Source organism: Chanos chanos, chromosome 10 (genome assembly GCF_902362185.1).
Source record: "Chanos chanos chromosome 10, fChaCha1.1, whole genome shotgun sequence".
In the NCBI taxonomy this organism is placed as follows: domain Eukaryota; kingdom Metazoa; phylum Chordata; class Actinopteri; order Gonorynchiformes; family Chanidae; genus Chanos; species Chanos chanos.
This window is the reverse complement of record NC_044504.1, coordinates 25,278,416-25,303,340: the sequence shown is the minus strand read 5'-3', so window position 1 is coordinate 25,303,340 and position 24,925 is coordinate 25,278,416. Positions and strand designations below refer to the sequence as shown.

At 41.6% G+C, this 24,925-nt stretch overlaps 3 protein-coding genes across 3 annotated transcripts in view; 2 read left to right on the top strand and 1 right to left on the bottom strand.

Moving 5' to 3' along the window:
- The window catches only part of cmss1 (cms1 ribosomal small subunit homolog), a 3,493-nt gene extending 3,194 nt beyond the window's left edge, over window positions 1-299 (top strand). Inside the window, exon 10 of the mRNA XM_030786459.1 lies at window positions 163-299. Coding sequence (XP_030642319.1) covers window positions 163-246 — 84 coding nt within the window. The 3' untranslated portion in view covers window positions 247-299. The remainder of the gene's footprint in view (window positions 1-162) is intronic.
- Window positions 300-842: 543 nt separating this feature from the next.
- tmem30c (transmembrane protein 30C) lies at window positions 843-6,327 on the top strand. Its single transcript, XM_030786450.1, has 7 exons — window positions 843-1,360; window positions 1,904-2,020; window positions 2,468-2,575; window positions 2,745-2,835; window positions 3,913-4,059; window positions 4,288-4,500; window positions 4,763-6,327. Exons 1-7 carry the CDS (start codon window positions 1,163-1,165, stop codon window positions 4,948-4,950), a joined length of 1,062 nt encoding a protein of 353 aa, XP_030642310.1. The 5' UTR covers window positions 843-1,162; the 3' UTR covers window positions 4,951-6,327.
- A 3,093-nt stretch (window positions 6,328-9,420) lies between these two features.
- Window positions 9,421-23,192, bottom strand: dcbld2 (discoidin, CUB and LCCL domain containing 2). The gene is made up of 15 exons (XM_030786428.1): window positions 22,925-23,192; window positions 21,869-22,093; window positions 17,504-17,641; window positions 16,861-16,912; window positions 16,655-16,727; window positions 14,758-14,891; window positions 14,539-14,579; window positions 14,221-14,445; window positions 13,932-14,056; window positions 13,281-13,428; window positions 12,938-13,072; window positions 12,706-12,799; window positions 11,023-11,069; window positions 10,766-10,879; window positions 9,421-9,847 (listed from the first exon to the last, which is right to left on the bottom strand). The coding sequence occupies exons 1-15, from the start codon at window positions 23,025-23,027 to the stop codon at window positions 9,483-9,485; spliced, it is 2,019 nt and encodes a 672-aa protein (XP_030642288.1). The 5' UTR covers window positions 23,028-23,192; the 3' UTR covers window positions 9,421-9,482.
- Between the last annotated feature and the right edge of the window lie 1,733 nt (window positions 23,193-24,925).

Here is a 24,925-nt window from a genome sequence, read left to right as displayed (position 1 = left end):
CACTCTACATACTGCATACATATTATACATCACATACAAACTATAGAAAATAACAGAATGGTAGACATATTGGAGGTGATACGCAATACGTAGTGTGTACAGAGTTAGAATTGATGTGTGTGTGTGTGTGTGTAGCTAAGGTTGTGTTGTGTTATGTTTCAGGTGAAAGCAGATTTGCTGAGGCTGCTGGATTCTGGCATTATCAAGAGCTGTAGAGAAGGAGCGTTTAAACTGGGTTTATTTTGATCAACCTACACACATGCACACACCCCTGTACGTTGTAAGACTGTGTTATGTATGTATAAGGATGTCTTGTTTTGTGTTTTTTGTGCTCTGTTACACTGTAACACTGTCCCGTGATCTATGAATAAAGCTTTCTAATTGGACCAAAGATCTATCCGTTTGTTCTCCCTCACCATAGGAAGTCCCTCCCAGTGAATGTGTTTGTCTTCACAATACGGTATTACTCTTATCTTATCCTGCTAGACACACTCGCACACACATTGTTACACTGTGTTATCACCGTACACGCAGGGAGGGAAAGGGCACGAACACATGAAATCCCTCTATTGACCAGAGGGAGAAATTTTACTGTCAGACAGAGCCAATGAACTCATATATGTGTGTATGAGAGAGAGACACAGAGTTCAGTTTTTCATTGGGGAGAAGAGACGCAGAGTCACAGTTGGGTGTGTGTAACAGTCAATTCCTATAACAGTGTCTGTGTATGTATGTAGGAAGTGTGTGTGGTTAATGGGTAACAGAAACTGTGAGAGCAAAGGTTCATTCTTACTGCAAGGCCTGCTGGGAAATCAGTCCTCAGCCAAAGCGAGACAGAAAGAAGAGAACAACAGGAAAAAAGAAAAGAATTGCCTCATTCTCTTTCGTAGAAGAGCTTCATCTTTCTCTCCCTCCCTCCCTCTCTTTTTCTCTCTCTCTCTCACTCCTCTTAGTGTTGTTTCTGAGCTGGCTTTTTTACGCTCGTGTGTGAGAGTTCCAGTGAAGGACTGATAGTGTGTCAGTGTGTATATCAGGGTGTGTGTGTGTGTTTGAATGCGTGGGCTCCATTACCGTCACACGAAAGCTGCTTTCTGACTTCTGTCTTATTTGGAAGACTCAGTGTATAAGTACTGGAGTGTGTTTGTGTGTGTATTTGTGACCAATGGCTATGCTACAGCGGGGCTTGAAGACGTTGGCACGGCGACCAGATAACTCTGCATTTAAACAGCAGCGTTTACCTGCTTGGACACCATCTCTCACAGCACACACTGTTCTTCCTATTTTCTTCTGCCTCTCCTTGGTGTGTATGTTACTTGGAGTTTGGCTACTCATTACCGTACAGCAAACATATCAACTGAAGGTAAGTCTTTGTGTATGTGTGAAAGCATGTCTGAGAGTCTAAGACAGACATAAAAGTGATGTCAAGTGCTGTGTGCATTGTGTTACAGTCCCATTTAGTCAATGTTTCCTCTATGAACACACCCATTCACTAGTGATACTTATATGGGTTCGATTTGGGATTCGTCTGTTATTCATTCAGTGAGTGTAGACTCTGTATATACACACGTACGTACCGCAAACAGACAAACTCTGGTATTAGTGGCAGAAAATGAGAGATAAAGAGTTTATGTGAAAAGAGTTTTGGGTAATGTAGGGAATACTTTGCTCATGTATAAGGGTAAACTTAATCCCAATCCCAGTTTAATATGTCTTTCAGTTAATCCCATTCAGAGTGAATTTATTTAGTATGACTGCTACAGTAACAATGCTCACAAAGTATAGTATATGGTCATGAAAGTGTGAACTATATATTAAAGTAATAATATTTATATAAAAATACATCATTTTTGTATATATAATGATCTTGCTCGCTCTCCTCCGCCCCTCTCTCTCTCTCTTTCAGATGGATTATACAGATACAAACTCGTGTAGTAAATGTTTTGACCTTCGTAAAAACAGCTCCAAGGCTCAGGAGATCTGCCACTGCACTGTTAGCCTCACCATTCCAGAGGATGTGATGGTATGTGTGTGTATGCATGTGTAGGAGATGAGTAAAGGATAATAGATGAATTCTATCATTGACACTGAGAATTGTAATTGATTACTAAATATCATTCTAGTTCTGCACAAGACACTTGGAGGAACCAATTCTATGTGTTTATGAATTTGCATGTCCATGTGCTTGTATTTATGGGTGATGTGTGTGTGTGAGTAAAAGTGTATTGTCCAATAGTTACATGTATGTATGCAAAAGAGTGTATCTTCTGTTTGTGATCTGTGTGTTGTGCACATACATAATGGTATATCCAGTCTGTTTCAGGGGGATATGTGTGTGTATATCATAGTACATGTTTTGTTTTAGGACTTTGTGTCCAACAGTGTGTATTGTCTGCTCAGATGTTTATGTTTGTGTGTGTGTGTGTGTGTGTGTGTGTATGTGTGTAAAACTTTGTGTATTGTGTTGCAGGGTGATGTATTTTTCTATTATGGGCTGATTAACTTCCATCAGAACCTTCGCAGATACATGACCTCACGGGACATTGCCCAGACTTTGGGGAGGAAGAGAAGTCTAAAGGTGCTCCCTTCCCTCTCTCTTCCTCTCTCCTTCTCTTTCTCATTCACTCTCCCTTTTCTCTTTCTTTTTCTCATTTTTTTGCCATTGGTGATACCATATTTGTAGGATGTTATTGTTTGTTGTTGTTGTTGTTTATGTGTGTGTGTGTGTGTGTGTGTTATTCCTGCAGTCTCCAAGCTCCTACTGTGCTCCCTTTAATTATGATGAAAATAAGGTCCCCATTGCACCGTGTGGAGCGGTGGCCAACAGCATGTTTAATGGTGAGCAAAGGCTTTCGGGTAAAATCAGACTGAATCACATATGGAAGATTGGAGCATGGAGAAAAATTGTAGCTGAGTTGGAGTTTGCTCCCACATTCTCAGTCAAAGTTCACCTTGCGAGCTAAAATGTCAAAGCTGTAGCTGCAATACCTTGAGCAGGTGTCTAGAACAGGTGTATTAGCCAGGAAAGACAAGCTGAAGAGGTATTTTAACACCATGCTCTTTCCAGAGGTGCGTGTGACCTCTGGTTTAGAGACTACTCATTGATAGTTGCTCTGGATAAGATTTACGTTGCAGTGCTGATGTTGTTTAGCTATAACTGCATTTTAATATCACCTCTGTGGATCTAAGTTACAGCATCTCTAAAAACCTACTCATGGGTAGGTTTGATAAGAGATAAAATTGCAGCCTGGCAAGAATTTTACTAAAGTTGTTTATTAACAGACCTTAATCCTTGCCAGTTTGAAATATTGATGCATGTCACTATATTAAACAATGTGTTTTCACACTAACTCCATTTAAATGAGAACATTGGTTTGCAGAGGAGTGAATTAATGTGACGTAATGTATTGTACCTTTACATGCACAGTGGTCAGGGGGTTAAGTATAAAGTAAAAGTTGCTTCTGGGGATGAAAAATAAAATGAAATTAGTGAAATGAAATTACTATTCATCTCTAATAGGACTATATCACGGGTTTGGCTGATCCACCCCTTCACTGTAATTAGGTTATATCTCCAAAAAAAAAAGAAAAAAAAGCCAAAGTTGTGGGTTAACTGAAAGCGGGAATGTGTTTTGAAACAGTGAGGCTAAAAGAAGAGCCTAACTGGTCCTACAGTCAGTCCATTGAGAACACCTGTTTTTTTTTTTATCTCTTAGTTTATTTGTGTTTGTCTAGAGTTATTAACTTTTATGCTTGCAGGAAACCTGCTCTCACAATTATTTACACACTCACACATATACTTTTACTTGTTTTTCTCTTTTTTTAAGGAATAAACAAATAAATGTGAAAGCAAATACAAATGTAAAAGTGAAAGTAAAATATAAATGTTCTTTTTTTTGTTGTTGTTTGTTTTAGACTCGTTCACTGTGAACTATCACCTGAGGGATGGTTCCACGGTACCAGTTCCACTCTATAGGAAGGGCATCACCTGGTACACGGACAAAAACGTCAAATTCCGCAACCCTAAATCTTCCAATGAAACACTTGCTCAGATATTTAATGGTAAGTGTATACACTCCGACAGGCATCCTCTCATTTTCACCATCACTAACACACATTCCCATACAGACATATATACAGGCCTTTATAACAAAATAACACATGAACTAAACAATGTCATGATCTCTCAGAAATGGCTTTTAATGCAATTCCCCACCCCTTCTCTCTCCCTCTCTCTCTCTCTCTGTCTTTCTCTCTCTCTCTCTCTCTCTCTCTCTCTCTCTCTCTCAGGTACATCACGTCCACTGTTTTGGCAAAAGCCAGTTTATGAGTTGGACCCGAGTGACCCAAACAATAATGGCTTTATTAACGATGACCTGATAGTGTGGATGAGGGAGGCCGCATTTCCCAACTTTAAAAAGCTGTATGGGATTCTGAACCGATCTGAAAGGCCCTTCACAAGTGGTCTGCCAGCTGGGAATTATAGCATAGACATTACTTACAGTATCCTTTGGGACAGGAGTTACACACACACACACACACACACACGCACACACAGGCTCACTTCTTCAAAGGGCTGTTGTATTTTTCATGTGGCCAAATAGTATATTTACAAGCAGAACATATTTAAGTTTATTGCATTGGCAGTTAAAATACAAAATTACATTTGCAAATCAGACAAATACTAATTTCGTTACTTATTCAATATAGCCATTGTTATGCATTTTTGAAAACAGGTTATTTTAACTTTGACCCTGCACTCCAGATTTTCCCGTTCAATATTTCCGCGGCAGGAAGGAAGTGGTGATTTCTACAGTGACCTGGTTTGGGGGCCAGAATCACTTCCTGCCAATCGCATATCTTGTAACAGCCGGGTTGATCTTCGTGACCGCGGCAGCTCTCACCGCTGTCTACCTGAAAGTGGGCAAAAATGGAAAGAACATGGAGGAGTGAAAGAAATGAAAGGACACGGACGAGTAAGAGAAATGAGGGAGACTGAAAAACTGAGTTTAGGAGGAGGCTGGAAGATGATGGAGGGGTGTGGTAAGATCTATCACACTAAACGAGTACGTTAGGAATGCCACTGGACACAAACCCCGTGTCGCTCACGAGTGATTTGTTAAAAAAAAAAAAAAGGACGGGAACAACTTCCTATTATTTTCATGTTTTAGTTCAGTGCAGAATATTGATTATTAGGTTGTAGAATTTCAAGCTAATCAAACTTTCACTGTAGCAAAATTTGACTTTGTCCTTGCACATGGGATGAAGGGTAGGAATTTAACTTTAAAGCAGAAATCTGATTCTGATTCTAAATGCCCATCATGTTTATATCTTTTTTATGGCATTGTTTTTAATTAATTGAAGAAAAAAGGAGTGTCACAGCTTTAGTACAATTGCAGCTTAGTCGCTGAGGCTCTCTCTCTCTCTCTCTCTCTCTCTCTCCCTCTCTCTATTGCTGCAGTCACTGCTGTAATACTGCACACCAGCAGAGGGCAGAAAATGGTGAATTCAAATAGTCACACAACCATACAACTCGGACTGAATTTAAACACAACTAATCTCAGAGTAAACACAAATCAACTGAATTGGAAGTGAAATTAATTCAAAATGAAGTGAACTCAGCTTCCACTCAATTCAGTTCAGTTCAACTCAGACTGAATTTACCTCACCCCACCTCAAATTAGACCAACAGTCATCAAACTGATTTAATTTGAAAATATTTAATCACGTTTGTTCTCTTGCGTGCAAGTGACTAGACAGCCAAACAAATCTGTTCTTGATTGTTGTATGTATACATGTTGTGTATACATGTATGTGTTTGTTTCTGTAAAATTCTCAAATCAAATATCTTCTCTTGGTTCCCCCTGACCAAACTGTTATTGCAAGTCACCAAAGCCACTCCACTAACCAAGGCAGAATGTCATCTGCAGACAGGCTCCTGCTGGCAGTCTAGTGTCTTACAGACTGACTCACTCAACCAATCATCAGCATGGATCTCACGGACAGAGCCACCCTCTGACTGACTCATTGTGTGTACCGAAATAAGAGTGTGGAAATGTGAGACACCATGACATATAGAAAATTGTATTCAGAGATATTTGTTAATGTCATGTAAATAATGAAAAGGATAGACTTAGTTGGTTAAAAAAAAAAAAACCTTGTGCTAATCTGTAACTGTAATGTTTTTGCAGTAACTACAGTCACTGTGATTAATTGTGTGCTAGCATTTTAGAGTGTTTGGTGAATATATTTTAAATTAAATATTTAAATATAGTTCTCTAGAACCAGGCTTAAATAATATTCTGTTTTTCTTGTGAAGAAGTCTGTTTCTTGAAAGGATTCACACTGTAATCTGTAATTATATTTTTATTGAAATGGCAAATAAACATTTTAAATCAACATTTTTTTTTCCTGTACAATCATTCTACAGTATCCATCACTACCATTGATGAGAATCACATGTAATTGTAGTCACACACATTCATTGCACAGTTTCTCACTCAGTCAGAAGACACGTGCTGATTTCAAGCTCTAGCAAACATGGAACAAAAAACATAATGATACAGATACACACAAAGAAATGTGTTTATTACCATGCGCAAATCCCATACGTAACAATGACAAACATCTTAAGACTGTGATACACACACAATGACATCCTCTCATATGAATGTATGGTGCCATGAACTGTTGACCTCACGGTGTGGACTCAGTTTGGCGTGTGCTGTCGTCTAAACAGCAGCTCTCTCTCTCTCCCTCTCTAAGCATCTGCTCTGAAAACTACAGGAGCTGCAGAACAGCACAATTTCTGCATCTGCTGTTCCAGTGCCGTCACTCTTACTGCTGTTTACACTTTGCTGGGCTGGGAACAATTGCTCATCCAAGTTTGAAAAAAACAACAGCACCGATTTGAAAATGTAAGTTGCATAATTGTATTTCAGGCCAATATCAGTGAAAGTGTTCACTATACGCCAGCCGATGGACTGGACACACATGCTCCAATTGTTAGCTTTACAAGTTAAAATGACCGTTTTGACCTCAAAACATGCATCAAAGCTGATCTGGCCAAGCACAAATGTAGGCACCTAAACTCTGTGCTTCATAGCTCTTTCAGCGTTAAGACAGTGTAACCTTGACAACAGTGCATCTGTATAGCGATCGGACAGCCTGTATTTTGGCTAGTGGTTTGGGAAAATCTGCATTAAAAATGTAACATTTCAGCAGGTAAGAAAAACAAACAAATAAATAAAAATAATCTTCACAGGAGAAATGGAAACATGGGGTTTTTTCTACTTATGTACAACATCAAAAATCAAAGGCCAAAGAAACACAGTATGGCATTGATGTCACGATGAGTTCAGTAAAAAAAACAAAACAAAACAGAACAAAACAAAACTAAAAACCATAAATAAACTTTAAAAAGGTAAATGAAATTGTACCATGTTCAGAGAGAGAGAAAAGAAAAACTTTCTCGTACACCCACTGTAAAAACTTTTAAGTCACTCTGGACAACAGTCTCTGCTAATATAACAAAAATGAATACAGATGTGAATGCGACAGTAAGCATGAATGTGGATGTAAATGTAGTGTAAATGTAAATTTGGATGGGAATGTAAAAGTTAGTGTGAATGTAACCTTAAATAAGAATGAACATGAAAATGTAAATGTAAATATTTAGTCTCTGTTGACCCTCCACTAGCGAAATTCCACCAGTGTAAAGTACTGTGCACAAAACATACTGCTCGAAACAGGGGATCATAAGAAAGGAACAAACTGACTGAATGCAGTAGATACTGAGGAATATGTATAAAAGAAACTAACAGAAACTTTTCATCTTTTCAACACTGAGTTCTTACTTAACCTGTTTACAGCTCAGGATGCCAATAACAATGCATGCTGGAACAGCTTAACCAAGCCAGAGGAATGTATTACCCCCCCCCCCCCCCCCCCCCCCCCCAAACCAAATGAAGTTGTATTAAGTTAAGATCATTATGCTGAAAAGATCAAAGAAATGGGTAAATCTTTCCTATAAGGCTAAACAAACTCTCAGAACCTATTTGCCAGTGTGATGCGAGTATGAGTGTTACTTTGTCTTAGTTGTGTAATCTTTTTGGAGAATTACTGGCAGATAGGAGAGGCATTGGATCAGAGAGGAGAGTTACTAGTAAACAAGTAAACCTACACAACTTCACACACTGTTCACACAACTACACGAGTGTTACTAGTCTAGACAAGGATTCAAATGGAAACGTGCTAACAAGGTGCAGGGCTGTGTGTGCATGCAAGATTTTTAGTGGTGTCATAAAGCTGTGTTTTTTCAATGGGAACAGATCACAGAGCCAAGCACATTTGGCTCTACTGAGGGCCTCTTTACACCTTTTACCTGCAGACACCAGTAGGGCAGCTGGAACCTCCGGGGGGGGGGGGGTGCTGTGGCAGTTAGGTCAGAAGGCTCCCCAACAAACAATTTGGGAGTATATTTGGAATAGTCTGAATACGGGTCACAGTTTGAGGAGGAACTTAAGGGTGGTCATATAGGAGGAAGAACTTTGGCAGGATAGTCTGAGTATGGATTTAAGGGGGCATGTGGTCATATAGGAGGAAGAAGAACTTTGGCAGGATAGTCTGAGTATGGATTTAAGGGGGCATGTGGTCATATAGGAGGAAGAAGAACTTTGGAAGGATAGTCTGAGTATGGATTTAAGGGGGCATGTGGTCATATAGGAGGAAGAACTTTGGCAGGATAGTCCGAGTATGGATTTAAGGGGGCATGTGGTCATATAGGAGGAAGAAGAACTTTGGCAGGATAGTCTGAGTATGGATTTGGTAGTATGGATTTTGGTAGGAGGCACTCTGGGATTATGCTTAGGGTTTAAATTAGTACTTTGGTCATGTTCCATTTGGCTGATTGTCCTTCAAGTTACAGTTTTAATTTCAGAGTTGCATGAGGACTTTGAGAGTATAATTTAGCAGTGAGCTCGGAGAAGAGCAGGAGTCACTGAGAGTAAAGCGGGGGAGGGGGTTATGGTTAGGGGGGGAATGTGAGAATGTAGTAAAGAGGAGTATTGTTAGGGGGACAATAGATAGGTGGAGTATGTGCCCTGTGAACAACAAGCTGCCATCAACAAATTCTGAGCAAAACTACAGCGACAAACACATATCAGCTTCACAGAGAGAGAGAATGGACAGAGACAGATATACAAGGACTCACAGTTTAACAGGAGAAACACAAACACACACACACATAAACACACACACACACACACACACACACACACACACACTCTTTGAACATGCTGAAACACAGTAGTGAAGTCATTCTCTCTATTTCAAACATTCTTCTGTGTAATTTCAGTGATAGGACTGGTATGGCACGCATTTTCAGGAACATAGCACTCACGCGCGCGCGCACACACACACACACACACGTGTGCGTCTTTGGGAAAGGCAGGTAATAATCTGTATGGAGTCTGTGCAGTAAGTGGTCAGTTTGTGCCATGGCTGGGTGCATTGTGGGTATTTTGTGGCACCTGGTAGACCAGCCCATCACTGGGCGTGACCAAGTCAGGTGTGCTTTTGGGTGTATCGTAAGCAGTCTGCTCATTTTCTGTCTGAGCCAATCTGTCCCTCTCTATGAACAGTAGTGTGCCGCCTGATTGGTGCTTGACCCTGTCAATCATGATGGGTGTGGCATACTCAGCTCCTGTGGCAGGCAGTGGCTCAGCATAGGCATGGTAAAGGTCTGGGGTCAAAGGAGTGTCGTACTCTGCATCAGCCCCATCCTTAGGCTTAAAGGTTGACCTTTGACCCAGAGAAGTCAATGTACTGTTAACCAATGGCTGAGCATACTCTACAGAGAGAGAGAGAGAGAAAAAGAGAGAGAGAGAGCAAGAGTCAATAGACATACGAAAATGCTGTATATGATTTTAGGATTTTGTTTTTCACTGAGACAATGAAGATCAGAGATAACATTCATTATTCTTCCCAATCCTCTAAAAGCAAAAACAATACACAGTTTGGCTGTATTGCCCCAACTGAGTAAAAGTATTTAGTCCTACCAGCATGCTTGATCCTGTTCCCATACTGTTAAAGAGATTTTATCCCAAACAGGCAAATCACTCCTGGATTTGATAAATGAATCTTTAAACCCTGGGCATAAATCCAAATCTCTGGGCTGTTGTTAAAACTCTCTCAAGAGACCAAATTTTAACTAAAATGATTTGTCTATTAAATACATATACGGATCAATTTCAAGGTTTCCTTTTGTTTCTAATGTCCTAGAGAAAGCTGTTGCTTAACAGTTATGAAGAAATAATGAAATCGCCTATACATATACACATGATACACGGTAAATCATAAATACCCTCAGGATTAACTCATAAAGTAGCAGTGGTGTTGTGTATCATCCCCAATCTTTCAATAATCATCTGCCTTCCACATCTATTCCTTGCTAAACTCCTGCTGAGACATCCCAAATAAAATCTGACCCCTATTACACTTCTGCACTTAGACAATCCTCCAAGATGTGCTCCAGTCATACGCTCAAAGTACTCAATGACAGCCACAGGACGATGGGTTTCCCACTGTAAGCCTTTCTTAATATGCCCACTGTCACCTGAGGCTTACACCCTGTGCATCTCAGGTCTGGTAATATGTAAACCTGCTTTGTGACAATGTTAACTGTGGAGAGCGCTACATAAATAAAAGTGAACTCAACTAAAGTGAACATGCGTGAGATCCGTGATCAGAGGAGTGTGGGTCTATGTACCTGCAGGCTCACTGTGTAGTCTGTGATGATCTCTGGCTGGAGAGCTGTACCGCACACACTCTTCTCCCTCTGGAAGCTTAGATGGCAACAACTGTTTCATACTCTTCCACCATACTGCAACACACACACACACACACACACACATCCAAGCATTATGCATGTACCCTTAAATAAACAAACACAAACACATCTGGTTATATGTATATGTAAACACATACACACACACACACACACACACATACACACACACAGTGTACCTGTGCGTTCCCAGTGTGGGAGGTCATAGGTCACCTCAGTGTTTTTCCTGTAGGAGGGAGAAAAAGGTTCAGCTGCAGTGATGCCACCATCATCAAACAGACAAATGAAAAGCAACTATAAAAGGGAGAGAAAGTCTAGGTGAATAATGTCACATTATTCTGAGTGTGGGAGAGGCACAGGCCTATCCAAACCAAGCACAATACACTTCCCTCAACACAGGAGAGCTGGGAATTCCCAGCAGATAGTGTCAGCGATGCCTTTTGCCAAGAGCTGGGCAACTCTTATGACCAATCCTGACAATGCCTAAATACAGCACTGCACTGACATGTTTTATGTCAGCCCTGACAAAGCAATGGACCATGCATCAACACCTACAGGGAGCAGACAATGGAATCCGTCACTTCAAAGGCTTCGGCAGCATGGGCAGAGACAAAAGAATTCCTTCTGTGTCTCATTCAAATATTGAAACACTATGGAATTTTGCCAAAAAGACAACCTTCCACACAGAACTTGGAACTGTAAAATCAACTGTGTAAATTCTATGTGTTCTGTTGCAGCATCAGTTGCTTCTTTGTAAATGTAATACATTTATATGGCTGATACAATAATGATTTCATGAAAATTTTTTTTTTTACTTTTATGTTGCTCAACTGTGTGAATTTTAAGTATGTGGCCATGCATTGAATGGCAGAGTTTTCTAGGACCTGTTGGAATGTTACTAATATAGGTTTGATTTGAAAACAGTTATGAAGTGGAGCTTATAGAAGCTGATGGAACTTTCTGGATCAGGACTGAACAAGAGTATGGCTTTCCTCAGCCCGAGGAATGCTGTCCTGTATTTACAAGGTCCTGTAAATTCTATTGTGAGACATTTTAAAGGAAACTACTTGTTTCCACACCGTCATAAATTCAAAAGAGATAGAGAAAGGGAGGGCATGAGTCTCCACTGTCAGCTACCACACCTCATCATTTGTCCACAGCACTTAGCATCACAGCTAATTTAGCTCCTCGGGAAGAACTTTTTAACTGTAGATAACTTATAACTACTTAACAAGGGAGAGCATTCGTAGCAAGAGACTTTATTCACAATAGAGATTTCTTCCTATCTGTTATTGCAACTCTACTGTAATCAGCAGCCAGATAATCTGTCTCACAGTTTGCGAGAAGGCTTGTGCTTGCTGTAGTGCATATAGTTCCCCAATAGCAGATTACGACCATATCACAGTATGAGAGAGTTTCACTTGTCTGGATGGCAGGCTTTAAGGTTGAGATCATCCTGGGTGATAACAAACCTTGTGCTGAGTGAGATTAGCACAGTAATGCTGACATTTACATCCAGTGAAGAGATAGCTTTACATTAGAAAAACAAATTACCTTAAAGTAAGACAAGTCTGTTCACTTACAATTTACAATTTTGTTATTTGGCAGACGCTTTTAGCCAAAGCGACTTACAATCAGTGCATCAGTCAGATTTCTAATACCTCATAAGCAGAGATCACAATAAGACTGAGTGTCAATTCACCCCTTCGTATTGCGCCCCTGGAATACTTTGACAAACACAGATAGAAGACAAGTTTTTTTTTTTTTTTTAAGGAAAGGGAGGTTAGGCAGTGGGGGACAGGTGGGTGTGTATTCTGTGAATGGCTGTATTCAAGGCATACATAGATGATAAGAACTCTGACCTGTGTCTCCAAAGCCATGCACACACCATCACCAGAATGGGAGCTGTCAGGACCATCACCAATACTGGCACCAAAACAGCTACCAGTGCGACCTCTGAGACATTTACACACAACATTTACACAGTACAAATACAAGAGTCATCTAAGTATTTACATAACATGTACACAAAATATACACATTTACAAATATTTGGGGTGTGTGTGTGTGTGTGTGTGTGCCTGTGTGTCTTACCAGTACGTCCATGAGACGGCACTGTGGTGTTTCGAATGTTGGGGGTGTGTGTAACACACTCTGGCAGAGGAGGCTTGGTACTGTGTTTGCGAGGAGGTAAAGCAGGTGGTGCATAATGGAATATCCGTGGCCTCGCTAACCAGAACAAACACACAAGAATGGGATTCAGGCAAGTTCAGCAGAACCACGGTAAAGAAACTTTTTTACTTCCTACTAGTTACAGTGTGTACTGTGTGCGTACTCTGTTGAGAGTGCTAAAGGTTTGTAGTGACCCTACCAGCTACTATCTGATTGGTTGACTGGTTGTAAGCAAGTGAAATCCGTTTGGCTGTCCTTGTCTCACCTATGTGCGGTTGACAGCCCAGCAGCTCCATTTTAAGAGCAATTCTCTGGTGCCACTGGGTGGGACTTATCCGTATATATCGAGCATCGATTGGTGGGATAAAGTTGTTCCGAACTTCCTGGAAATAGTTGGTGTTTCCTTGGAAAATCTGGCACATAAAACACAAGACAGATTCAGTCTGCATGGTCACAGTGCACATTTGACCTCAGCTGTTCAACTTGCTTCCTTGATTATACCCAATCAATGTGCTCTCCTCATTAAGCTCTCAGCTACTCAATGACTATTCATTATTCATGAGCAGTAAGTGCAGTTTGACTGACACATCTCTGGGGCTAGTGTAATTTAAAAAGACATCCTGTTCATGTGGTTGCCCCCTGCCCATCCCCCAAACGCACAACACTCTAGTTCACATCAGATCTATACTAATGCCAGTTAGATGTGCTCATATCACAAACAGGCCACACAGAGCACACAAAGACCATAACACAGCATAACACCAAACAAGCAGAATACAATAATACAAAACGAGGCACAAACACAGCACAGCACAACACTAAACACACAGCTCAACACAATGCACAGAATACAGCAGCACACCACACAAACAGACATAAGGGGACAAAAATAAATGTCCAAGAACTTCCACATTACCTTGTCCTGATTTGAGCCGGCTTCCCGAAAGCCTGTCCACTTCTGTCCGTCACGGCTGTATAGGATACGATAGGCTGAGACATAGAACTGATACTGAGAAAGGGTGGAGCCTGTAGTAATGATCCCTGAGGTAAAGAACAGATCATACGTCATTCTATACGGTAATCAGTCGGAAATGAGAAGAGAATCAGGAAATGTAAGAAAACCCCTCACTCACACACATGGGCACAAACATGCTCTCACTTTCTAGGTACTCTCTCTCACTCTTTCTTTCTTTCTCTCTCTTCACCTGTTATTCTCTTCTCTTTTATGAAGTCCACTTGGATCCACTGATGCTGGTTACTGATGGCTGCCACCCACGGAAGCCCCGCCTTCTTCAGTCTTGCCCCTGAGGGGCCCCAGACTGTGTCCTGATTAGCCAGACTGTTGTCATGGCTCCACTCCCAAACAGAGGAGGCAGAGATCTGAGAGCTGCTGACCACACCTGATTCCAAACCCAGCATCCCATAACAACCTGTGTGTGTGTGTGAGAAATAGAGAGTTATCACTACTAAGATGCAATATCTCTGTGCGTGTGTATTTGTCTAGATCTTAAATCAAAACTCACCACTTGTCTTAAATGTGAACAAACCAGGGGAAAGACCACCACTGTGGAAGAGGGAGAGGGAGAGGGAGAGAGAGATAGAGAGAGAGACACACACACAAAGACACAGAGAGAATGAGGAAGGGTAGCTTTATTAATGGCACAGACTGCTGTGAACTGACAGAGAATGAAATGAAATGAGAGGAAAAGTATGTGATATAGAAGTGTAGTGGTGGTACTCACAGCACAGATGTGACATTGTTGGCTGTGGTGCTGTCATAGTGTGGGATGCCTGTACTGCTGATCACACTGACCTGCCCACCCAGCATATTAGATACCACACCCGCATGGATCCCAGCCAAACACAGCACAGATGACTGAGAGAGAGATGCACCAGTTATAGGGGTTTCAGATACACATCTGGTTGTATCCATGTCTCCATGTCTCTGTCTGTCTGTCTATCTACCTATCTATCTATCTGTCTGTCTATCTACCTATCTAGGGCTGGGCAATATGGCCTAAAAAATAATCTTCGGCTATATTCGGAAAGTAGTCTGAAATATTTTTAGGCTATATCGTGATGCACGATATATATCTCAATATTTTGAAATGTCCTCCATAGCACTTCGTAAATGCTTGATTTAAGCCTTTGATGCACACAATCACACCAGTATGATTATTCCTGTCCCTGCAACATATGTCTGCATGAAAACATTCTTGTTTATATTCATTATATTTATAGTAATTTCAACTGGAACAATTTTAAACGTGCACGTAAAAAGGGAGAAATCACAACCAAGTTCAATTTAATAAAATGACATTTATTCAAGTGCCGGACGATGGATCCAGTGCTGTTTCTTTTCGGAACCAATTCGTCCACTTCCATCTTCTATTACCGTTTCTGAACTCACCACTAATAAACTTGCGTTGACGCTTCACTTCTTTTACTCTTTCCAGGCTCTTTCCTTGTTCCCCCCAGATACAAAAACACACGTCTCACCTAACGTCACACACACTCACCCAGGAGAGTGGTCTGGATGGGCAGGTGAGTATGTGTGACATATGTATGTGAGTTTTTATTTTTTCTTTTTGCATCCGTGAGAGGGAGAGAGCCATAGGAGAGGGCGAGGGAAGCAAAACGCTAAAGCGAGTCTCATGCTGTTGGCTTAGAAAAATTACGCGACAATCTGTACTCGATGTTCACGATATAGTCATTTACTACATTGCACGTAGAACAAGCCACAATACATCAAGTACATTCAAAGTATTGCCCACTATCTATCTATCTATCTATCTATCTATCTATCTATCTATCTATCTATCTATCTATCTATCTATCCATCCATCCATGCAGCTGTAAACCACACCTAACAAATAAATCACAACTTCCCAGGCAGTCAAACTTTTGCGCCGCGCACACACACACACACAAGGGGAGTATCTGCTCTCTCAGCTGGACTACATTACAAAACCATCCAGCCAAAAAGTGACCTAACCTCTCTGACACACACACGCACGGGCCCACACACCCTACAGAGACTCTAAGACACACACAATCATACACAGACCTTCCTAGAATACCAAGTAGACACACACACACACGCACAGATATATAAATACACACACACACACACACACACACACACAAACATATGTATACATATACATATGAACATATATTTAAACACATATACAAATAAAAACATAACTGTTTCTCATAAAGACATCAACTAAGCACACTCTGCTGAAATCCAAAAACAGAGACATGTACACATGCATACACACTTACAAACCCAGAAATTATCATCCCCTTTCCAATGAGCCCCAAAACTCAGCAACTCATAGATTAAGCTTCCCTCTCATGTTAAAACACGTGCGCGCGCGCACACACACACACACACACACACACACACACAATGTGTAAATAATGTTCTTTGCTTACACATTCACCCCCTTGAGACAACCACACCCTGCAGTATGAGATCATCAGTCAGACAGAGACAGACTGGGGGGAGAATCCAAATTGTCTGCACTTATTAACCACTGAACACACGCGCACACACACGCACACACGCACACACACACACACACGCACACACACATGCACGTACAGACACATACAAACAGAGGTCACACTCACATCTCTGTAGCCATGAGGGACAGTTCCAGAAACTTCCCCAAACTCAGTCAGACAGCCAGCAGGGCAGAATTTACTTTAAAGAGAACAAGAGAATTACACAAACATTCATATAAACAGACTTGAGAAAAAGGCATTCCTTAAAAATATACGCGCACTTACAAAACACATTCACACTCCCAAACACGCACAAATTTCAAAATATCTACCTGAATTCTGCCTCAGTGAATTGATCCCCTCTCTCCAAACAAGAGATCAGATCTGAAAAGAAAAAAAATGAGCCATTATAACTGTGTATTGTTCTTATGCACCATTCTTAATGGTGCACCGTAGCACCATAGCCATGTCTCTCCACTTCTAAAAAAATAACAACAGGCCTCTACTTTTTACAGACGAAAAAGGTCAACAGCTTTCAAATGAGATAGACACACTAAGATAGAGAGACAGCTACCAACCACAGAGAAAAAATGTGTGTGTGTGTGTGTGTGTGTGTGTGGGGGTTTTCTCTTGTGGTGACCACTCAGTCCATTATTACAATCCACAGCATATTTCAGTCTGACTCTCTCCTGACTCATGTGAAATTCATTCACAAACACACACACACACGCACACACACACACAGATCTGATAAGGTGTTCAGTACTGCATGGTACATCCTGAACATCCAAGCTTATGGAATTCCTACAGCTTTGCTGGGGATGATGTGTGTGTGGTTGAGAGTATGTGCAATGATGCAGTACTTTGTAATGGACTCTCTGTCAGACATTCTTGAACACAAATCATGGGATATTGCTTTTCTCTGTGGGACTCTTTTGGAAAGCTGTCTTATTCTAACACACACACACACAGTACCTGGGTGCTGGTTGGTGGCATAGGAGAGAAAGAACCCACGGACTTTGGCATGGGGGCCGCTCATAAACTGCACAGTGACCTGATGTCCAGCTGACTGAAACACATTGTCCTCAAGTTGAGCCCCACCGCACAGCTTCACTACAGAGAGACAGACAGAGACAGTTAGACCGCACAGCTTCACTACAGAGAGACAGACAGAGACAGTTAGACCGCACAGCTTCACTACAGAGAGACAGACAGAGACAGTTAGACCGCACAGATTCACTACAGAGAGACAGACAGAGACAGTTAGACTGCACAGCTTCACTACAGAAAGACAGACAGAGACAGTTAGACCGCACAGATTCACTACAGAGAGACAGACAGAGACAGTTAGACTGCACAGCTTCACTACAGAGAGACAGACAGAGACAGTTAGACTGCACAGCTTCACTACAGAGAGACAGACAGAGACAGTTAGACTGCACAGCTTCACTAGAGGGACAGACAGAGACAGTTAGACCACACAACTTCACTACAGAGAGACAGACAGAGACAGTTAGACCGCACAGATTCACTACAGAGAGACAGAAACAGTTAGACTGCACAGCTTCACTACAGAGAGACAGACAGAGACAGTTAGACTGCACAGATTCACTACAGAGAGACAGACAGAGACAGTTAGACTGCACAGATTCACTACAGAGAGACAGACAGAGACAGTTAGACCGCACAGATTCACTACAGAGAGACAGACAGAGACAGTTAGACCGCACAGCTTCACTACAGAGAGACAGACAGAGACAGTTAGACTGCACAGCTTCACTACAGAGGGACAGACAGAGACAGTTAGACCGCACAGCTTCACTACAGAGAGACAGACAGAGACAGTTAGACCGCACAGCTTCACTACAGAGAGACAGACAGAGACAGTTAGACCGCACAGATTCACTACAGAGAGACAGACAGAGACAGTTAGACTGCACAGCTTCACTACAGAAAGACAGACAGAGACAGTTAGACCGCACAGATTCACTACAGAGAGACAGACAGAGACAGTTAGACTGCACAGCTTCACTACAGAGAGACAGACAGAGACAGTTAGACTGCACAGCTTCACTACAGAGAGACAGACAGAGACAGTTAGACTGCACAGCTTCACTAGAGGGACAGACAGAGACAGTTAGACCACACAACTTCACTACAGAGAAACAGACAGAGACAGTTAGACCGCACAGATTCACTACAGAGAGACAGAAACAGTTAGACTGCACAGCTTCACTACAGAGAGACAGACAGAGACAGTTAGACTGCACAGATTCACTACAGAGAGACAGACAGAGACAGTTAGACTGCACAGATTCACTACAGAGAGACAGACAGAGACAGTTAGACCGCACAGATTCACTACAGAGAGACAGACAGAGACAGTTAGACTGCACAGCTTCACTAGAGGGACAGACAGAGACAGTTAGACCACACAACTTCACTACAGAGAGACAGACAGAGACAGTTAGACCGCACAGATTCACTACAGAGAGACAGAAACAGTTAGACTGCACAGCTTCACTACAGAGAGACAGACAGAGACAGTTAGACTGCACAGATTCACTACAGAGAGACAGACAGAGACAGTTAGACTGCACAGATTCACTACAGAGAGACAGACAGAGACAGTTAGACCGCACAGATTCACTACAGAGAGACAGACAGAGACAGTTAGACCGCACAGCTTCACTACAGAGAGACAGACAGAGACAGTTAGACTGCACAGCTTCACTACAGAGGGACAGACAGAGACAGTTAGACCACACAACTTCACTACAGAGAGACAGACAGAGACAGTTAGACTGCACAGCTTCACTACAGAGAGACAGACAGAGACAGTTAGACCGCACAGATTCACTACAGAGAGACAGACAGAGACAGTTAGAACGCACAGCTTCACTACAGAGAGACAGAGACAGTTAGACCGCACAGATTCACTACAGAGAGACAGACAGAGACAGTTAGACTGCACAGCTTCACTACAGAGAGACAGACAGAGACAGTTAGAACGCACAGCCTCAATACAGAGAGACAGACAGAGACAGTTAGACTGCACAGCTTCACTACAGAGAGACAGACAGAGACAGTTAGACCGCACAGCTTCACTACAGAGAGACAGACAGAGACAGTTAGACCGCACAGATTCACTACAGAGAGACAGACAGAGACAGTTAGACCGCACAGCTTCACTACAGAGAGACAGACAGAGACAGTTAGACCACACAGCTTCACTACAGAGAGACAGACAGAGACAGTTAGACTGCACAGCTTTACTTCAGAGACAGTTAGACTGCACAGCTTTACTTCAGAGACAGTTAGACCGCACAGATTCACTACAGAGAGACAGACAGAGACAGTTAGACTGCACAGCTTCACTAGAGATAGACAGAGACAGTTAGACCGCACAGCTTCACTACAGAGAGACAGACAGAGACAGTTAGACCGCACAGCTTCACTACAGAGAGACAGACAGAGACAGTTAGACCGCACAGCTTCAGAACAGAGAGGCAGAGACAGAGTTTAGCCCCACTGCGTAACTTCACTACAGAGAGACAGAGACAGTTAGACTGCACAGCTTTACTTCAGAGACAGTTAGACAGCACAGCTTTACTTCAGAGACAGTTAGACAGCACAGATTCACTACAGAGACAGTTAGACTGCACAGATTCACTACAGAGACAGTTAGACTGCACAGATTCACTACAGAGGGCGAGACAGACGGAGGAATATAAAGATTTCAATAAAATGTGAATTAAACATTAATTAGAGGTTAATTATAAGTGCACACAGGCTATTACTGTATTTTCATGGCATGTAATTAATCTGCTCGTTAATAATGAGAATAGGTCATATACAATATGAACTGCAGATTGTCATGTACTAAAGAATGTGCTGTAAAATCAGAGATGGTTATCTCAGAGTGAGGGACAAGTGGGCCATGTTGGAGAAGACATATTAAACAGGAAAATCACCCTGAAGAAGTCAGTTTGACCATCCCACCAGAGAAATGCCACACTAGTCCTGGCTGAGTCACTATGACCCCTAGAGCATGGCTAGTTTACTGGGGATGTGAGTAGTTAACCGCTTCAGTGGTTCAGTGACCTGAGACATGGGATGCTTTCAGTGGACTGTTGACAGTCAACAGGCTGATTCCTAGTTTTGTCGATATGCTATTTGCTATGAACAAAAAGCGTGAAGTTATACTTGTAATTTAATTTTATTTCAAGTGTAAACAAGGTGAAAACAGGGTTTAAGAAATGAGCTATTGATGACAGGCTATTAACTAATTAAAGGAAATACTACAGCTGGCTAAGACTTGTGCCAAAATGTAAATTCCTACTTGATATCTTGATATCACGCAAAGATCATTTTAGCCTGTGCTCTGCAGTAAAGGAAGACAACAACCAAAAGCATAATGGATACTGAAATTTGGTTTGAATGAGATTAGATATTTGGGCAGTTTCTTTTAGTTTTTTTTTTAATCAGGTGATAAGTCTTCATTTTCAAATATCATTTCAAAGTTCACCTATCAAGAGACAAGCAACTGAAATGAGATTCTATGGATGGACCAAATAACAAAGAAACACAGAAACAGAAAACAAAGTGAGCCAATTTTAATACCGAAGAGTGCTATTCCAGCGTTACTGGCTGACTTTGGCGTGAACGCTGATGACACTGTGTGAAAACATCTCATCTACAAGCACTGTCACAGTGACGCCTTTACAAACATCATCCAGTTTCAACTAGCACAGTGTATCGGACTGGAGAAATCACATGAAAGGCTGAGGATGAGAAATCAACTCAACGTTTGTTACTTCCTTGAGGTGAGAAATCAAAGAAAACTGTGTGATCCCGTTTAAATCTTCAAATCAAGTGCTACAGTGCCCACTTCCCTTTTGTAATATGAATATCATATGGCATGGATTCATCCACAAGGTGCACCATAATAAAATAAAACTGCATTGACAACTCTTACACTAGATTGTATATTAACTATGATCACACCTTAAACAGTAAGAAAAAGATCTAACAGTAAATAAGTTGACCCCTTTCCTCCCTCAGCATAGGACTATATCAGCAGCGACAGTCACAATGTCTCCTCCTCTAGAGCAGGCCTGGATTAGCTCAGGTTCAATTCAGTAACATCAAAGCAAGTGTTACGTTTGTTTTGACATTTTGGCTTTATGCACTGAGCCACACAGAAAATGCCAAAATCCCATAGTTCTGTTCAGTTCTCATATAACTGTAACTAGCCACATTGTAAAAAGACAATGTAACATCAATGTAAGATAAATAATAATAATAAAAAAAGACAGTAATATTCTCTTTCTCTCTCACCCATCTCAGTCCTGTCGGGTCCAATGCCGTTATAGAGTCTGAGGTATGACAGCTGGCAGTTCTGTGTGTTGATGTCAAGGTCAGCGATGCGTAAGAGGAGTGTGTGTCCCACGCTGATGCTGATCTCCCACACACACACACTGTGGTTTGGGTAGGACAGGGGGTAACCCAGAGATGCGACGCTGCCGCTGTCCACACCCAGTACCGAGTGCCCACAGCCATCACCTGCAACACAGCCATACATTTAGATACACGCACACAGGTATAGGAACAGAGACCAATACAAATATACACACAGAAGTACAAAGAGAGGCAGAGACAGAGATACTGACTATATCAACCAGCTCTTCTTTAGTCTCCACACCTCACACTAAATCAGCTCCATTTCAAATCTACAAAGGTCTCTCTCTCTCTCTCTCTCTCTCTCTCTCTCTCACACACACACACACACACATACACACACACACACACTGCTCTCAGCTCCAATAATGGCGATATTGGAGCCTGTCACGCCTTGCACGCGCACCCACAAAACACACCATATGAATCTCAACACTGAGCTGCTCTTACGTAATCGATACTGGACAATCGCCAGACCCCCGGAACAAAAACAACGCCCCCACCTCCCTCGCTCTTTACCCCTCTATTCACCTAAAGCTCATCAGTTTCTGTCTTTTTCTTTGCGGCTGAAACTTTCTTTATAAACAACTTCCAAGTGTGACATTTCACCAAAAATTAAACTTTTATTAAACGCACTTTCGAAGTAGACAACGGGCCAGCAGTACTGCCGAGACAACATATTTGGAGTGTGTGAGAGAGAGAGAGAGAGAGAGGGAGAGAGAGAGAGAGAGAGAGGCCGGCCCATGTAAGGCATCTCTCTCTTTCTCCTTCTCTGGTGAGGAGCCCTGTTACTGTATCCAAAACTTCATAATGTTGTGAAAGCGCAATTCGAGTAAGACTTTACAGTGCGTGGGCGGACAACTATAAGTCATTTTTAACGGAAAACTTCATTCCTACGGCACCATTAAACTCCAGGTCGAAATGCATTTTACTTACCTGTCTGCGCATGGGTACCCCTAACAGTTAAGACGATGATAGCGTTCAGGAGAAAGACCGAGACGCCTCCGGTTCCTCTCCCCACCATTACCGACGCGTCCATCCCAGCCTACTGTCTGAATGCATAATGTACAGTCCAACCGAGGCGGAGCAGTGGAGACTGTGTATTCTGAGCTTGGAGAGCGTGTGTGTCAGTTATTGAGTTTGTTTTGCGTGAGTAGCTTAGTTTTCACCGAAATGGTCAATATTCCGTTATTTCACTCCCTGCGTTCGCTATTGCTCTCCAGAATTCAGTCCCATCCTAAACGACTTCCTTCACTTCCGCTCCTCCCACAATGCACCGCCCTCTGGTTTGGGGGTAATAAATGTGGTTTTTCCATCGATAGCGGTGGATGTATAGCATATGGAACTCGCAATTGCTTCCCGTAGGGAGACATTGTGAGTTTGACAGATGTGGTGTAGATCAGACTGGGACAGTGGCGGGAGTTCCGCTCTAGGAGGACAGTGAGAGTTTGACAGTTTGTGAAGGTATAATTTTGGTTTATGCTACATTATGCGTTTAAGTAAAGGTCTCCACACCTCACTCCCATAGGTCTACACCAGAGATGACACGAAGTTTAACAAGGAGCATAGGTCAGGATCAGGGTACCGTATGGGGTCATTTTCTGCACATGTTTACTTTGAACTAAGTGAGATGTGAACAAACATATATTTCATGAAAGTTAATTTAAACACAGAACTTTCTCCAATCACTGCTCATACAGAAACATGGATTTTCTGATGTGGATATACACATTTCTGCAAGAATTTTTGCATTCTCTCTCTCTCTCTCTCTCTCTCTCTCTCTCTGGGAATAAGAGGTTATGCAGCACCTGATATTACATGTTTGTGTATGCAGATTTGGTATGCTGATATTTGTGTTTTGGTATGCAGATTTCTATGGTGTGTGTGTGTGTGTTTAAAACTTTTCCAGAACATGACTTCAGTAATGCTCCTCTCGCTCTTTTTCACTCTTGTAGGTTTGTTGTGCTGAGAGGCTGCTTCAGGGTTGGGCTTTTGGGGAGTTAAAATCCAGTCTCAAATGTTTATGTCATTTTTTAAACCATAATTTGATCATCTCAGTGTTTCACTGTACTCTTATACGAATCCCAAGCACCATGCTCTTTTCTTCAACTTCATATCACCACATTCAAGACATCTGCCTCCTTGCAGATGCTTAGATATCAAGTGTAATCAAATAAACAACTTAAATAAGGAATCATGCTTAATGGGGATGGTTAAGAAAAATTTTTAAAAATAAAGGGGTGATTAAAGTATCCAGTTATTACACTTGAATGAAAGGAGAGATTAAAAACAAAAAAGCTTCACTCAAAGTCTTAAAGTATCAGGTTTTTAATGTACTGAAATTTCCATAAGTAAAAAATGAAAAACAACAACAACAAAAAACCAACCATACTGCTTGTTATAAAATTCAACTTTCTTGAAAGTTGATGGCTAACATGTATGTCCCAAAGCAGACACTTCATCCTTTATGAATCGTTCCATGGACAAAGAAAGGTAAACATTCCTTTTGAATAAGGCTGGTCGCCTGTGCCAGTACTATCTGTGACTAACACACTTACTGCTGCCACCTTCAGTCCCATGTCGAAATTTTTGGCACCGCTCTGGCATTCGTCAGCCGATGCTCTCACACTGACGATAATGAGTGCACAAATCAAGTATTGCAAGCTAGACACACAAATATACACGATTTTGCAGGTGTCTGTGTCTGTTTGGTCCTACCACAATATTAAAATAGCGGTGATTCCCAAACACATTCAGGATAAAACCAAAATAAATTAAAAATTATGTCTTACAACTGACAGTGCAAAATAATAATAATAAAAAAGATAATTATCAATAGAAATGTATAGAAGTAAAAATTCATCATTTCTTTACAGAAACTGAAAGTTGTTCATATCGTTGATACAGTAAAAACCCGACAAAATACCAAAGTACAGA

Bases quoted from the DNA above. Each gene is read 5' to 3' on its own strand.
- tmem30c (XM_030786450.1), top strand. From the start codon at position 1,163: ATGGCTATGCTACAGCGGGGCTTGAAGACGTTGGCACGGCGACCAGAT. The intron at 2,021-2,467 runs GTATGTGTGTGT...ATTGTGTTGCAG, and splicing joins CCATTCCAGAGGATGTGATG to GGTGATGTATTTTTCTATTA. The intron at 2,576-2,744 runs GTGCTCCCTTCC...TTATTCCTGCAG, and splicing joins GGAGGAAGAGAAGTCTAAAG to TCTCCAAGCTCCTACTGTGC.
- dcbld2 (XM_030786428.1), bottom strand. From the start codon at position 23,027: ATGGACGCGTCGGTAATGGTGGGGAGAGGAACCGGAGGCGTCTCGGTC. The intron at 14,446-14,538 runs GTGAGTTTTGAT...ACACACACACAG, and splicing joins GTTCACATTTAAGACAAGTG to GTTGTTATGGGATGCTGGGT. The intron at 13,429-13,931 runs GTAATGTGGAAG...TTTATGTGCCAG, and splicing joins CCGGCTCAAATCAGGACAAG to ATTTTCCAAGGAAACACCAA.